Source organism: Cervus elaphus, chromosome 22 (genome assembly GCF_910594005.1).
Source record: "Cervus elaphus chromosome 22, mCerEla1.1, whole genome shotgun sequence".
NCBI classification, from domain to species: Eukaryota; Metazoa; Chordata; class Mammalia; order Artiodactyla; family Cervidae; genus Cervus; species Cervus elaphus.
This window is the reverse complement of record NC_057836.1, coordinates 4,813,880-4,830,211: the sequence shown is the minus strand read 5'-3', so window position 1 is coordinate 4,830,211 and position 16,332 is coordinate 4,813,880. Positions and strand designations below refer to the sequence as shown.

General features: G+C 54.8%; 1 protein-coding gene across 7 annotated transcripts in view; it reads left to right on the top strand.

Moving 5' to 3' along the window:
* Positions 1-16,332, top strand: part of ARHGAP8 (Rho GTPase activating protein 8) — a 47,709-nt gene that overhangs the window by 7,312 nt on the left and 24,065 nt on the right. For 6 of the 7 annotated variants that reach the window (XM_043881570.1, XM_043881569.1, XM_043881572.1 and 3 more), the window contains exons 2-4: positions 6,011-6,130; positions 8,160-8,315; positions 10,864-10,951. In XM_043881570.1, the coding sequence (XP_043737505.1) occupies positions 6,028-6,130; positions 8,160-8,315; positions 10,864-10,951 (347 nt within the window). In that variant the 5' untranslated portion in view covers positions 6,011-6,027. Of the gene's footprint in view, positions 1-2,530; positions 2,630-6,010; positions 6,131-8,159; positions 8,316-10,863; positions 10,952-16,332 lie in introns of those variants that run through there. The other variant, XM_043881568.1, reaches the window with a different exon arrangement.

The following is a 16,332-nucleotide window of genomic DNA, read 5'->3' as shown; positions in this document are numbered from 1 at the left end:
CCCCTTTCTCTCTGGGTGCCCTCCCTGCAGATACGGGGTTAGAGCTGGATGGCCTCGAGCCCACCCCCGCCCTCCCCACAGAGCCTTTCATCAGCCCCCCACCATCCTGAGCGGAGAGCAGGGTTGTGCAAACATGGGGTGTCGGCTGTCACTCCATGCACCCCACAATCTGCGCCACTCACATTAAATCTGGTGCTAATTTGCCCGAGGTGAGTAGGTGATAATTTGTAACTACAGCATTAGGATAATTGCTGTGAGGGTCTATTTGTGTGATGTGCAAATACATTTTTATAGCAACGAGCCATTTTGCGTGAATTATGATCAGAGCCGCCAGGTGTTCAGAAGCCTCTCTGGCATGCTGGTGCCCCTGGTCTGCAGCTCTGGCTGGCACAGCCTCGCGATGCTGGCGGGACCTTGGCACCCATGTCCCCCAACCTCGGGCTGTGATGCCCGGCTCGGAGGGAAAGGGCTTGGCAGCGAGAGGCCCAGGGAGGAGATGAGGCATGTGTGGACTCAGGTGCAGGGTGAGGGGGCCGAGGGTGATGGAGCTGGTGCTCTGGAGCCTGCTACCAAGCAGAAAGGGTCCGTTTGTGAGGTTTGCTGTTCGGTCACCAAATCACGTCCGACTCTTTGTGACCCTTTGAACTGCAGCACGCTCGGCTCCCCTGTCCTTCACCATCTCCCAGAGTTTGCTTAAACTCATGTCTGTTGAGTCACTGTTGCTATCCAACCATCTCATCCTCCGTCACCCCCGTCTCCTCCTGCCCTCAATCTTTCCCAGCATCAGGGGCTTTTCCAGTGAGTCCACTCTTCGCATCAGGTGGCCGAAGTATTGGAGCTTCAGCTTCAGCATCAGTCCTTCCAATGAATATTCAGGGTTGATTTTCTTTTGGATGGACTGGTTGGATCTCCTTGCAGTCCAAGGGACTCTCAAGTCTTCTCCAGCACCACAGTTCAAAAACGTCAGTTCTTTGGTGCTCAGCCTTCTTTATGGTCCAACTCTCACATCTGTACTTGACTACTGGAAAAACTATTGCTTTGACTAGATGGACCTTTGTCAGCAAAGTGATGTCTCTGCTTTTTATTAAGCTGTCTAGGTTTGTCACAGCTTTTCTTCCAAGGAGCAAGGGTCTTTTAATTTCGTGGCTGCATTCACCATCTGTAGTGATTTTGGAGCCCAAGAAAATAAAATCTGTCACTGTTTCTACTTTTTCCCCATCTATTTGCCATGGAGTGATGGGACTGGATGCCGTGACCCTAGTTTTTTGAGTGCTGAGTTTTAAGCCAGCTTTTTCACTCTCCTGTGTCCCCTTCATCAAGAAACTCTTTAGCTCCTCCTCACTTTCTGCCATTACCGGTATCATCTGCATATCTGAGGTTGTCAGTATTTCTCCCGGCAGTCTTGATTCCAGCTTGTGATTCATCCAGCCTGGCATTTCGCATGACATACTCTACATAGAAGTTAAATAAGCAGGGTGATAGAAGTTAAATAAGCAGGGTGACAGTATACAGGCTCCTTTCCCGATTCTGGTTATAAATGTTAATCATATCCACAAACACCTTCACAGCAACATCTAGGCTGGAGTTTGACCAAACAGCTGGGCACCGTAGACCAGCCAAGTTGACGTATAAAGCCAACCATCACAAGGCTGGCGCAGAACCCTCAGCTCCAGGGGCCTTCCCGACCCATCAGAGCCACCTGGGGCTCCTGGGCCTGGAGAGAAGCTGTGCAGGGCCTGGTGGGAGGAGGACGCTGGCCTCCCTGAGGATCGCCTGGGCAGCCTGGGGCGGGGTTGGGGGGGTCTTCCTCCCCACACAGGGTGGGGTCCCCCTGAGCACATGCAGCAGGCGGCCGAGGCAGGCCCCCGGGCCCTGATCCAAGCCCAGGGAGCAGCCCACAGCAGTAGGTGAGCCTTCTATTTCCCTCAACTACGGGCCTGCGGGGCCAGCTCACCCCGACTGTTACCCTCCCCCAGCCCTCCGTCACCACAACAAAGCACGGATTGTGTGTGACACGCTCAGGCCCCGGTGCACAGACTTCAAAACGGATAACGCTGCCTGTGCTGTTTGAGATAGGCGGCCGGGTGAAGGTTTTGAGCTTGAAAAGGGAAAAACAGGAGTGACGAGCACTCTGGGTGTTGCAACAGAGTCTGGAGGAAAAACAAAGCCTTCTTGGCCTCGGAGGGTCGGGGGCTTCAGGCTGCGCTCCCGGCTTGGCCGGAGCTCCCCCCACCCCACTGCGCGGGGGGCCGAGGGGGAGGCCTGGGGCCCCTTGGTGGCTCACCCTGGTGTCAGCGCCTCCCGCGAGGCTTTGAAGCTAGAATGTTCTGGATGTGTTTCCTCCCCTGGGGGGCGGGCCCCCAGGAAGTGGCCCGTGTGTTTCCCGTCAGGCGCCCCCGTCCCCGGCTCTCGCCCGCTGCCCTCAGCTGGCTGCTCTCAAGCTGTTGGTGACAGGCTGGCCTGCCGAGGCGGACACGCAGGGCTGGGAGCTCGGGCGCTCAGGGTGGGGTGCGGACAGGGTGCCCCCCTCCCATCTTCAAACCTCGGGAGGTGTCAGTGGAATGAGAGGGTGGCCCCGAGACCCCGCAGGGCCGGCTGCAGCCCCCCATGCCCCTGTGCTGGGGACCAGGTTTGTAGTTCTCCAGGCTCCCGCCAGGGCTCCCAGCACACCGCCCACCCGGGCGGGTCCAGGGCTGTGGGTCTAGACGATTGACTTTCTTTTCTCACTTTCACTGCAGCTGGTGTGTGTGGGGGGGATGCCTGCCCGGCCTGGGTGCAGGGGCTCAGGCCTAGGGTCACCCCCACTGCCCTCATAGGCCCCCCCAGCCTGGGGAAGGCAGGATTTGGAAGGTGGCCCCGTGCTCCCAACGTGGAGAAGGAGGGCGAGGGGCCCAGGTGGAGGCCTCCTCTGCCTGGTGCTCCATGCCCTGCATGATGCCAGGAGAAAACCCAATCCTGCGGGCACACTGCACCCGCAGCCCACCCCGCCTCCAGAGCCACGGCCTCTGAAGAAGGCATGCAAGGCAGGCCCCGGGCAGGGGTGCAGCGGGGGGCTACGGGCAGAGGTGGTGGCAGGCCCAATCGCTGGTGTAAGTGTGGGCTCTTGGTGGGGCTGGTCTAGCATCTGGACTGCTGGTGTTAAAAGAGGCATCACAGTGAGGGCCCACCTCCCCAGAACTGCAGGCACAGAGGCGCCAGGAGGTGTCGAGGGACGGGGCTTATAGAAGGGTGTGCCAGTGACCCGTGAGCCCTCACCCCTGTTCCTGGGGTCTCTGCCCCTCTTTCCCTCCCCTCCCCCTCTCACGGGCTCTCCGCCTGTGCCCTGCCCAGGGTCTTCCATCTGCAGGCAGCCGGGCTCTTGCAACACCTCGGCCCAGAGAGGGCGCCACCCTTGGCAAAGCCACACAGCCATCTGTGCCGGCAGAGCGCCCCCCGGGGAGCAGCTGGCGGGGTTCACAGCGGCAGGGGCGTGGCAGGGAGGAGGCTGGTTGAAACTGGACACCAGGAAACAGGCCCTGGTGACGTGGGTGACGTGGCCCCCAGATGGTGGAGAGCTCTCAGAAGGGAAACGCCAAAACCCCAGGCTCACCTGTGTCAGGAGAGAGAAACTCTGAGACAGGAGTCCTGGGAGGCGCCCTGTGTGACCTTGAGCCACTCTCTGCACCTCACGGGCCTCAGTTTTGCTCTCTGACAAATGGGGTGATGGAGCCAGGCAAGGGCTTTCTCCCTCCTGCCCTCCTCCCATCTCCAGCTGTTTTTAAGAAAATTGTTCCGAGTGCAGAAACATAAGAAAGCGTATGCTTTTCCCCTTGATCTGGAAATTGGTGCCATCTGCTGTGGGCTTTCTCTGTCTGCCTTTCTCTCTCTCTTAGCTGAACTCCTGGAAGGTGGTACAGCCCTCCTGCCTCCCCTGCTCAGATGCTGAGCGTAAAGACGTTCTCCGACCTAACCCGACACCATCCTCACCCCTGAGAAGCACCGTTCGCACCGACAGCTCCCTTCACCGTCTGTGGACACAGGTCGTTTCCAGTTTGGGGCTGTTTCAGCCTGCAGCTCAGAACCCTCCAGCCCGCATCCTTTGTCACACAGATATACACATTCTGCTGGGTGTGTGGAGCTGTGGAGTTTGGGGCATACAGATTTTTTTTTTTCATTTTAGATTAGATTGCAGTGTTTGGACATTGGCGCCTGTCGCAGACCAGCATGGACTCTGATGTCTCCCCCAGAGTGGGCAGGTGCGGCCTCGCTGAGCTGGCTCTGAGGGGTCCCCCTCAAAAGGGGGCTGGCCCCCCCTCCTTGCCCCCCACCCCGACCCTCTGCTCTTGGTATCTGTGGCCAGGGTCCTGAGTCCCTCAGCACTGCCCTTCAGGCGCTGGCTCCCTCATCTCTGCCTCACTTCTCCCATCTGTAAGATAAGGTGGAAAACGGCACTTAGCTACCAAGTGGGGATTTTTTTTTTTTTTAAGAAGTCAAGTTTAAAGCTTTTTTATATTCATAAAACCTTATTATTTTAGTTCATATGACTTAACCTTATATTAAGGGTAATATAGGCTTTTGCAAAAATGAAAAAGGGACAAATGTGGGAAAATTAATGGATTTATAAATCCTAATTCTAGAACTCATTGAAACCAGCTATTTACAAACAAAGTTCTAGAGACTTCCCTGGCAGTCCAGTGGTTAGGACTTGCCAGTTTTCACCGCCGGGATCCTGGTTCAATCCCTGGTCAGGGAACCTAAGATCCCATAAGCCGTGAGGCACGGCAAAATATAAATAAATATAGCAATGTTCTGTTTCTTTTCACTACTCAAAAACTAGACCAAACTGTATGTGCCATTTTCACCTAGCATTGGTTCATTTTTAACAACACCTTTACTAAGATGTAATTCACAAAATATATAATTTACCAGTTTATAGCTCTGTGACTTTTAGTGTAATTACAGATATGGGCAGCCATCACCATAGTCAATTTTAGGACATTTTCTTTACCTCAAAAAGAGTCCATTCTGCTCTGCTATCACCTCCCTAATCTCTGCCCCCCACCCCACTTCCTAGTACCCAGTAATCTACTCTCTGTCTCTATGGATCTGCCTGCTCTAGACTTTTCTAGAATGAACTCATTCTGTGGACTCATGTCATCTTTTGTGGCCTGGCTTCTTTCATGCATGCTAAGTTGCTTCAGCCGTGTCCAACTCCATGTGACCCTACGGACTGTAGCCCGCCAGGCTCCTCTGTCCATGGGGACTCTCCAGGCAAGAATACTGGAGTGAGTTGCCGGGCCCTCCTTTCACTTAGCATAATATTTTCAGGAATCATCCATGTCGTAGCAGGTGTCCATACTTCATTCCTTTTTATGTACCATAATATTTAGTCGTTTGGATAGAAATGTAAAGATTTGCACATTTTGAATCAGCATCCGGGGCACAGAATAACCAGGTGAAACTCTTAGCTGGTGGTGATTACATGCTGTGCAGCCAGGCGCCGCTCTAAGTGATCTTTGCCGGCCTCAGTCGCCCCCTCTGTAAAGTGGGTACAGGAGTGAGTGTGTGAATCTGTGAGGCGGTGGTGAAGAAGGAAAGATGCTGTTCTCTCTCCACGTACCTTCCCCCCTCCACTGCCCTCTGCCCTGCTCTCCTGGGACGTGGGGCTGTTGGCCAGGGGGTGCCCCGTCCACGTGCACTCATCAGTGGGCAGGACCTGCAGAGGAGGAGGTCAGATACAGGAGCCCAAACATGGGGTGGATGCCACCATCCAAGGGTCCAGCTCCCAGGACCTCACGTGGTTCCTCGAGAGGCAAGTTTCCCACGGGCCGGGGGTGAGGGGGTGCGCTGGGCAGGCTGATCGCCGAACACTAAAGAGACCTGAGGTCCAGGCTAATCGGAGGTGGCTGCTTTTTCTTTGTCAAGGAGGGAAATTGAACAGCAAGCAGGCCATGTGAAGGGCGCTCCTTTATTCCTCACGCTCGGCGCCCTTGCGTTAAATGTTCACCGATTCCATGTGCTTCTCCCTCAGGGTGTCGGAAGGACTCCATGCCCAGATCCTCAGGAGGCGGCGTCCGGACAGTGCCTCCGGGCCGCCCTACGCCCCAGCAGAGCATGTCCAGGCTGGACCTGGAGGAGCTGGCCGAAATAGGTAAAGTATGTTCTCTTCCAGCCCCGTCCCGGGAGGAGATTGTCGGTTTCCTCTCTGGGTCTCTGTGTCCTTTCCTCTTCTTTTTTTTTTAAGATTTATTTATTTTGAGTTTTGGCTGTGCTGGGTCTTCACTGCGGCTCGCAGGCTTTCTCTACTTGCGGTGAGCGGGGGCCACGCCTCGTTACAGTGTGTGGGCCTCCCGCTGGGGTGGCTGCTCTCGTGTGGAGCACAGACTCTAGGCACGTGGGCCTCAGTAGTTGCGGTGCAGGGGCTCAGTAGCTGTGGGCACAGGCTTAATTGCCTGGAGGCACGTGGGATCTTCCTGGAGCAGGGACTGAACCTGTGTCCTCTGCATTGGCAGGAGGACTCTTAACCACTGCACCACCAGGGAAGCCCTTTTCCTCTTCTTGTAAGGACATGGCATTGGATTTAAGGTCCACCCTAATCCAGTGTGACCTCACTTTAACTCATTTCATCTCTAAAGACACTGTTTCCAAACGAGGTCATATCATGGGTTTCTGGGTAGACTTAAATTCTGTGGTCACACTATTCATCCAGTGTATCTGGAGACTGAAGTCTACCCTCACCCAAAATTTGAAGTTCCCGCTCTTTTTCCAACTGAAAACATTTCTGAAGGAACCTGGATTTTTTTGTATGAAGGAACCTTCTGTACTAAAACTAAACTTTGGAAGGCAGCCCTTTCTTCCTGCCTCATAGCACAGGGACCCCAGCTGCTGCCCTTCACCCCAGCCACGGCTTCCTGCCGGCCACCAGTGTCCGCATCTCTCAGGAAGGGCCTCAGTCAGAATTCAGAGCTGGGAAATCAGGCTCAGGGCCACACCTTGCTGCCAACTGGCAGTGTGACCCCAGGGTCGTTCTCTCCTCTGAGCCCCAGTCACCCCCGCTGCCAGTGCGGAGGACAGTGTCCAGCCCCCGGGGTCATTTTAGTCTTTCCATGGTGCTGTGTACTGAGCACGGCAGAGGTGGGCACATAGTAGGGGCACAGCGAATGGGTGTGCAGTGGGTGGGTACATAGTGGGTACACAGCAGAGGCAGGCACATAATGCGGGCCCAGTGAGTGGGCGCATAGTGGGTGCACGGCAGAGATGGGCGTGTAGTGGGTCCACACAGTGAGCGCGTAGTGGGTGCACAGCAGAGATGGGCGCATAGTGGGTGCACGGCAGAGATGGATGTGTAGTGGGTCCACACTGAGTGAGCGCGTAGTGGGTGCACGGCAGAGATGGGCGCATAGTGGGTGCACGGCAGAGATGGGCGTGTAGTGGGTCCACACTGAGTGGGCGCATAGTGGGTGCACGGCAGGGATGGGCACATAGTGGGTGCACAGCAGAGATGGGCGTGTAGTGGGTCCACACTGAGTGGGCGCATAGTGGGTGCACAGCAGGGATGGGCACATAGTGGGTGCACAGCAGAGATGGGCGTGTAGTGGGTCCACACTGAGTGGGCGCATAGTGGGTGCACAGCAGGGATGGGCACATAGTGGGTGCACAGCAGAGATGGGCGTGTAGTGGGTACACAGCAGAGGTAGGCATGTAGTGGGTGCACATCAAGTGGGCATGTGGTGGGTGCACAGCGAGTGGATACATAGTGGGTGCACAGCGAGTGGGCGTGCAGTGGGTGGGTACATAGTGGGTACACAGCAGAGACAGGCACATAATGCGGGCCCAGTGAGTGGGCGCATAGTGGGTGCACGGCAGAGATGGGCGTGTAGTGGGTCCACACTGAGTGAGCGTGTAGTGGGTGCACAGCAGAGATGGGCGTGTAGTGGGTCCACACTGAGTGGGCGCATAGTGGGTGCACAGCAGAGGTAGGTATGTAGTGGGTGTACATCAAGTGGGCACGTGGTGGGTATACAGCAGAGATGGGTGCATGGTGGGTGCACAGGGTGGGCACATAGTGGGTGCACAGCAAGGCGAGGTTCACGTCCTGTTAAAAGGCTTCAGGCGGCTCCCTCGCTGTCCTCCTTCCTGGGGAACGCAGTGACCTCCCCTAACCCTGCCGTCTGTCGCAGAGCTGCAGAGAGATGAGGAGGAGGCCGCCGCCCTTCGTGCAGCGAGAAGGCCCTCGGCGGCCCCCTCCGTGGCACCCCCGGCTGGCCCGGACCCTGAGCTGAGCATGAACCACCCCTTCTATGACGTGGCCCGACACGGCATTCTGCAGGTGGCAGGTGAGGCCCCGCGGGGCGGCCGGAATCCGCTTTCACTCCCGGAGTAAAAGCTTAGCCACCTTAAAACTCAGACACGCCCCCGCGCTGGTCCTGGGAGGTCGCTGAGCCTTTACTATGCATTTTAACCGATGGATGGTGGAGGGCATGTCACGGTTCGCGGCACGGGACTCGTTTCTTTCTGCAGGAACGGGGCTTCTCCGTCTCAGAGACCGTGAGCGATGTTGTGTTGTGAACCAGCGAGGGGAGGACGGGGTTGTGAATTAAACTGGTCCCTTGTAGAGTTTGCGTTTTATTGATAGTTTTCATTTCCTCCCATATGACATCATTTTGAAGCCTGTTTTCCATACGCCGGCCTGTGTCGCTGGCGAGCAGGAGGGCCTTGACTCATCCTGATGGGGGTGGTTGACGCAGACGCCCGGCGGCTGCTCAGTGGGCGGGAGCCCGGGGGTCCTGGAGATTCCTCAGGGCTGCCGGGGCTTCAGGGCTGTGACGGCCTCCTTCATAGGAGGGAACGTTAGGGGCAGAGGAGGCCGGCCTGGGGGTGCTGCCCCGGAAGCCAGCCAGCTGTGAGCAGGAGCTCCTCTGACACTCACCTGGTGTCTCTGGATCCCGGTTTTTCTCACCTGCCGATGAAACAGCACACCTGCACGCACCCACCATCCTTCTGGGCATGTGGTAATTAACGGGTCACCTTTATTGAGCACCTGCTGTGTGCCAGCTCAGCAAGGCTTTATTCCAATTAGGGGTGCAGGTCTTCCTGTTCCCCCCAAAGTCAGGTCTCTTATCCCCATGTTGCCAAGGAGCAGAGAGGCTGGCCCAGGGCTGCCTGACTCCCCAGTGGGTCTCCCCTCTTGCCTGGTTCTGACTTGTATCCTTTATAATAAAGCTGATTAAAGTCCAGCGCTTTCCAGAGTTCTGTGAGCCAATGAACAATCAGTTGTGAGGGGGGAAGTGGGAACCTCAGAATTTGTAGGCAGCTGGACAGAAGTACGGAGGCCTGGTGACCCCTGACGTATAGCTGGTGTCTGAAGTGAGGGCCAGTCTGTGGAGGAAGCGCCCTCCTCACCTGGGAAGTCCCTGCAGAGATGGATGTGGCTGCTGGAGCCCTTGAAGGTTTTCAGAGAGGGGATCGCAGAGCTGAGCTAAGACCCCCAGCACCCTGTCACTGACTGTCCTTTCCCCTCGACCGTGGACCATGGACCGTGGACCAGTGGGGACCATGTCTGGCCTTTTCTCTCTAGAGCTGGGCGCACAATGAGCCCGCAGTGAGTGTGTGTTGGCCTGGCCTCCCGTTGACCAATCACTCAGCACATCCCCGAGACTCTCCACTTGGTCTGGTGCCTATACTGACATCTCCGCGTGGAGGTTGACCTTCTCTTTCAGCACCAGGGGCATTAATTCCCTATTCCTCCAGTCGCCACACAAAACAGGTCACATCTTCAGGAGCAAAGTGGTCCCTTTCCTCCCTCTCGCAGGTGAGCACAGGCTCAGGTGAGCCGTGGAGCCTGGCCACCATGATGCTAGAAACATTGTCTGGAAAACACTCTGTACCTCCAGGCACAGCCATCGATGGGCACACACACGCCCATCGTTTGTGCCCAGACGGAAATGCCCAGCTGGCAAGGGAAGCAGATAAATGCCTAGGCCCCCGGCAGCCCTTTCAACAAGCGCCTTCTAAACAAACAGAAGCCATGACCAGAATTCTCAAGGAACCTGTGAAAAGGCTGCTGTCTTTGGCAACCAAAATGACTCTTGCATTCTGAAGGTCGGAGTGGCTCTCGGGCTCCTGGGAGAAGCGGATGTGCCCTAAATAACAAACAGCCATCCCGGCCGGGCGTGAGAGCTTGACTCGTTGCCTTTGAGAGCTGGGGCGGGGTGGTTGGAGGAAAGAAGATGCTCTGCTGTCATTTCTTCTTACTTTAAGTAAACATCTGACAGCAGCTGTAAATACTTGTTTACGGTGAGTTACAGTGAGTTCAGAGTCACGGACAGTTCTGGAAGGGCACCTTTCTGCTTTCTGACAACCTTCCTATAGGGCTTCCCGGGTGGCTCAGCGGTAAAGAATCCACCTGCCCATGCAGGAGATGCGGGTTCGATCCCCGAGTCGGGAAGATCCCCTGGAGGAGGAAATGGCACTCCACCCCCCGTACTCTTGCCTGGAGGATCCCGGGGACAGAGGAGCCGGGCGGGCTACAGTCCATGGGGTCGCAAAGAGGCGGACACGACTTGAGCACAGACGCACAGTCTTCCTGTAACCAGTCCTTCCGGCAGTCAGGAAATGACTGTGGGACCTTGTCTGAGCCCCGGGCTCAGCAAGCGTGTGCTCTGGGGCGCAGGCGGTGGTGACAGCGACTTTGGCCGAGGCACCCAGAGCCTCAAGTAGCAGCACCCACCTGGCAGGTGATGCTGCCCCCTCACCCCGGCTGCCCGTGCCTCTGACGGGTCGGCTGGACGGAGGCCGTCTTTGGTGATGGCTGGAGGGCATGGCGGGAGACCTCGGCCTCCGGTGTCAGGCCAGGACCCAGGCTCACACCCGTCTGCCCCTCAGGGGAGGACCGCTTCGGAAGACGAGTCGTCACGTTCTGCTGCTGCCGGATGCCCCCCTCCCACGAGCTCAACCACAGGCGGCTGCTGGAGTAAGTCTGTTCTGTGCCCTGCATGCCCCCCGCCCCCATCCCTCCTCCGTAGGTGCCCCCCCCCCCCCCCCGCCCCACCGCATCCCTCTCCCTGGGCAGGTGCCTCTCCATCACTCTCAGCACAGAGTGGATGCTCAGGGTCAAAGGCTAACAGACACTGATGGACTCTCGGGTCCCTGAGGGGGTGTCGTCAGTGCCAGGGGACAGTCCCCCCCGCAGGACCGATGCCTGACCCCCGTCCAAGCCACGCAGGCGGCCCTCTGTGTCCACTCGGGAGGCAGCCCCTCCCCACTGCCCCTGACCCGCGGTGGCCTCGTCCTGCATCCTGTCCCTGTTCTCTGTGCGGCCGCACTGGCCCCGGGGTCCCCTCCCCGGCCGGACCCCGAGAGCGTCGGGAGAGCTGGCGCAGTCCCCTTTGCAAAGCTCCTGCCCAGAGTTGCCCCAGTGAGCAGGCGACCTCGGGTCTGGTGAGAGGCTCCGCCTGGGGAGGAGAAAGCTGCATGCTGAGGCCACCGAAGCTGCTTGAAATCGAGCGAAGTGCCCTCCCGCCCAGCGGGTCCTGCTGGGGGCCAAGTCCCCGCCCAGGTTACCTGCCAGGCCTGTGTGACTTTCCTGGACACCATGTCCCGGGCATTTTCTGCTCAGCCGTCAGATTCTCCTCTCCGGCCACGTGCCAATGGCTCTTCACTCACTTGGTCAAGCCCCGGCCCGGCGCTGGGCGTCCCTGGGAATGTCTGTGTCCCCTTGTGAGGGACAGAGGAGCGAAGTCTGACCCAAGGCGGGCTCGCCCACTGCTGGGACGGCTCGGCGGCCTTAACTCCACCATCACTGCTTCCAGATCCACTTTTCTCTTGACTGAGAAAGCCCAGCCACAGCTCAAAGCCGCCACTGTGGCCTGGAGCCCCAAACTCCCAAGTGAACGAAGGCACAGTTGGATTGTAGACGAGTCCAGAAGCCTTTGGGCTGCTTGTTTCGTGAGAATTCCTGGGACCCCAGGCATCCAACTAGTTTGTTAAAGGATCCTCCACCAGCTGCTGCAGATAGAACAGCCCCTGGGCTCTTTCAGGCTGTGTTTGCCAGGCTCCCAGGGAAGGCGGCTGTGGTCCCACCACCGGCTCAGAGAAGCCGTGCCTGAATTCCTGGAGCGCCGGGGCAGATTAATCACGGGCTATGCTTCTAGATGATGAATGTCTCAGACCACTCGAGGTGAGAGAACCTGGCCAAACCAGCCGGACGTCGCGAGGCAGATTGCTGACGGGGTCAGGAGCGCTCCATCTGCAGCTCCAGTGCAGGTGGCTGGACGAGGGCTTCTCAGGCAGGTCACGTGCGCAGGCCGGGAAGAGGCGCGCCCTGCAGCCTGGAGAGTGGTGGCGGGATTTGTAGAGCTTATCCTGTGGAGCGCGGTCAAAGGACAGAAGCGGGTCTGCTTTCCAGTGAAAAGAAAACGTCTGTCTGCATGTTCAGTGGTGTCCAACTCTCTGTGGCCCCGTGGACTGTAGCCTGCCAGGCTCCTCTGTCCATGGGATTCTCCAGGCAAGAGTACTGGAGTGGGTGGCCACTTCCTCCTCCAGGGGATCTTCCTGACCCAGGGGATCTAACCCACGTCCCTTGCATTGGCAGATGGATTCTTTACCACTAGCACCACCTGGGAAGCCCAAGAGAAAGCGTGCTAGGAGCGAATCTGAAAAGGAGGAATCACTTGCTTCTAGACAGACAGCCGGACAGCAAGGAGTCTGAAGCGGAGGGGCTGAGTTAGTCCTGGGTTTGAATCCCAGTTCATCCACTGTGTCAGTTTCCTGTGGCCCTTGCAACAAATCACCAAACGCTGAGTGGTGTAAAGCAGCACACTGATTCTCCCCCAGTCGCGGGGGCCGGGAGTCTGAAGGCACGGTGTCCTGTCAGCGGGGCCGCAGGCCCCCCAGGGGAAGCTTCCAGCAGGCCCCCCAGGGGAAGCTTCGCCTCCAGCAGGGGAACATTTCTTGCCTCTTGCAGCTTCTGCTGGGGTGGCTCTCGGCGATTTCACACCCTCCCGGCCGCCAGGCCGCATTGCTCTCTGCTTTGCGTCTGTCTTCACGTGGCTCACTCCGCTCTGTGACTTTCCCTCTTTTGAGCCATCTTACCAGGATATGAGAGGTTGCATTTAGTGCCCCCCCAACCCCCCCCCCCACCCCCCCGGATAATCCACACAGTCAAAGTCTTTGGCAGTCAATAAAGCAGAAATAGATGTTTTTCTGGAACTCTCTTGCTTTTTCGATGATCCAGCAGATGTTGACAATTTGATCTCTGGTTCCTCTGCCTTTTCTAAGTCCAGCTTGAACATCTGGAAGTTCACGATTCACATATTATTGAAGCCTGGCTTGCAGAATTTTGAGCATTACTTTGCTAGCGTGTAAGATGAGTGCAATTGTGCAGTAGTTTGAGCATTCTTTGGCATTGCCCTTCGTAAGGATTGGAATGAAAACTGACCTTTTCCAGTCCTGTGGCCACTGCTGAGTTTTCCAAAGTTGCTGGCATATTGAGTGTAGCACTTTCACAGCATCATCCATTAGAATTTGAAATAGCTCAACTGGAATTCCATCACCTCCACTAGCTTTGTTCGTAGTGATGCTTCCTAAGGCCCACTTGACTTTGCATTCCAGGATGTCTGGCTCTATGTGAGTGATCACACCATCGTGATTATCTGGGTCATGAAGATCTTTTTTGTACAGTTCTTCTGTGTATTCTTGCTACCTCTTCTTTATATCTTCTGCTTCTGTTAGGTCCATACCATTTCTGTCCTTTATTGAGCCCATGCTTGCATGAAATGTTCCCTTGGTATCTCTAATTTTCTTGAAGAGATCTCTAGTCTTTCCCATTCTATTGTTTTCCTCTATTTCTTTGCATTGATTGCTGAGGAAGGCTTTCTTATCTCTTTGTGCTATTCTTTGGAACTCTGCATACAAATGGGTATATCTTTCCTTTTCTCCTTTGCTTTTCTCTTCTCTTTTTTTCACAGCTATTTGTAAGGACTCTTCAGACAGCCATTTTGCCTTTTTGCATTTCTTTTCCATGGGGATGGCCTTGCTCCCTGTCTCCTGTACAATGTCACAAACCTCTGTCCATAGTTCATCAGGTACTCTGTCTATCAGATCTAGTCCCTTAAATCTATTTCTCACTTCCACTGTATAATCCTTAGGGATTTGATTTAGGTCATACCTGAATGGTCTAGTGATTTTCCCCACTTTCTTCAATGTAAGTCTGAATTTGGCGATCAGGAGTTCATGATCTGAGCCACAGTCAGCTCCTGGTCTTGTTTTTGCTGACTGTATAGAGCTTCTCCATCTTTGGCTGCAAAGAATATAATCAATCTGATTTTGGTGTCGACCATCTGGTGATGTCCATGTGTAGAGTCTTCTCTTGTGTTGTTGGAAGAGGGTGTTTGCTATGACCAATGCATTCCCTTGGCAGAACTCTATTTTTTTTTTTTTTTAATTTGCCCTGCTTCATTCTGTACTCCAAGGCCAAATTTGCCTGTTACTCCAGGTGTTTCTTGACTTCCTACTTTTGCATTCCAGTCCCCTATAATGAAAAGGACGTCTTTTCTGAGTGTTAATTCTAGAATGTCTTTGTAGGTCTGCATAGAACTGTTCAACTTCAGCTTCTTCAGCATTACTGGTGGGGCATAGACTTGGATTACCATGATATTGAATGGTTTGCCTTGGAGTCGAACAGAGATCATTCTGTCGTTTTTGAGACTGCATTCAAGTACTGCATTTCAGACTCTTGTTGGCTATGACAGCTACTCTATTTCTTCTAAGGGATTCTTGCTTTGACTGTGTAGAACACAATAAACTGTGGAAATTTCTGAAAGAGATGGGAATACCAGACCACCTGACCTGCCTCTTGAGAAATCTGTATGCAGGTCAGGAAGCAACAGTTAGAACTGGACATGGAACAGGCTGGTTCCAAATTGGAAAAGGAGTCGATCAAGGCTATATGTTGTCACCCTGCTTATTTAACTTATATGCAAAGTACATCATTAGAAACGCTGGGCTGGATGAAGCACAAGCTGGAATCAAGATTGCTGGGAGAAATATCAATAACCTCAGATATGCAGATGACACCACCCTTATGGCAGAAAGTAAAGAAGGACTAAAGAGTCTCTTGATGAAAGTGAAAAAAGTTGGCTTAAAGCTCAACATTCAGAAAACAAAGATCATGGCATCCGGTCCCATCACTTCATGGCAAAAGGATGGAGAAACAGTGGAAACAGTGGCAGACTTTATTTTGCGGGGACTCCAAAATCAGTGCAGATGGTGACTGCAGCCATGAAATAAAAAGACACTCCTTGGAAGAAAAGTTAAGACCAACCTAGAGAGCATATTAAAAAGCAGAGACATTACTTTGCAGACAAAGTTCTGTCTAGTCAAGGCTATGGTTTTTCCAGTAGTCATGTATGGATTTGAGAGTTGGACTATAAAGAAAGCTGAGTGCTGAAGAATTGATGCCTTTGAACTGTGGTGTTGGAGAAGGCTCTTGAGAGTCCCTTGGACAGCAAGGAGATCCAACCAGTCCATCCTAAAGGAAATCAGTCCTGGGTGTTCATTGGAAGGACTGATGCTGAAGCTGAAGCTCCAATACTTTGACCACTTGATGCGAAGAGCTCACTGATTTGAAAAGACCCTGATGCTGGGAAAAATTGAGGGCAGGAGAAGAAGGGGACGACAGAGGATGAGATGGTTGGATGACCTCACCAACTCAATGGACATGAGTTTGAGTGAACTCCAGGAGTTGGTGATGGACAGAGAGGCCTGGCATGCTGAAGTCCATGAGGTCGCAAAGAGTCAGACACACCTGAGCAACTGAACTGATCTGGATAATCCAGGATTAACAGCTCTGATGAGCCTTGTCTTAATCACGTCTACTAAGAGCCTTTTCCAAGTAAGGCCACATTCGTGGGTTCTGGGGATTTGACATTGGAAGTCTTTTGGGGGCCACTTTCAAGCCATCACATCCACTCCCTGGCTGTGGAGGGAGGGAAAAGTTAAGCTACTTAACATCTCTGAGCTTTAGTTATCACCTAAGAAATGAGAAGAGGGGACTTCCCAGGCAGTTCAGTGGTTAAAACTCCATGCTCCCAATGCAGGGGGCGTGTTTTCGATCCCTGGTCAGGGAACTAAGCTCCCAGATGACACACAAGAGCCCGCAAGCAGCACAGCAGAGCCAAACAAGAGCGAGGAAGGAATGAGGACCAGGCCCGCTGCAGGCGGATTCTCATCGTTGGCCTGGAAGCACGCCGCATGCCCCGGTGCTGGCACCCGCTGGGTGCCCACAGCTCCGTAACGGGGAAGGCATATTTGGTTTCCATCAATGTGAGATGTTCACAGCCATTTCCTGTGCTC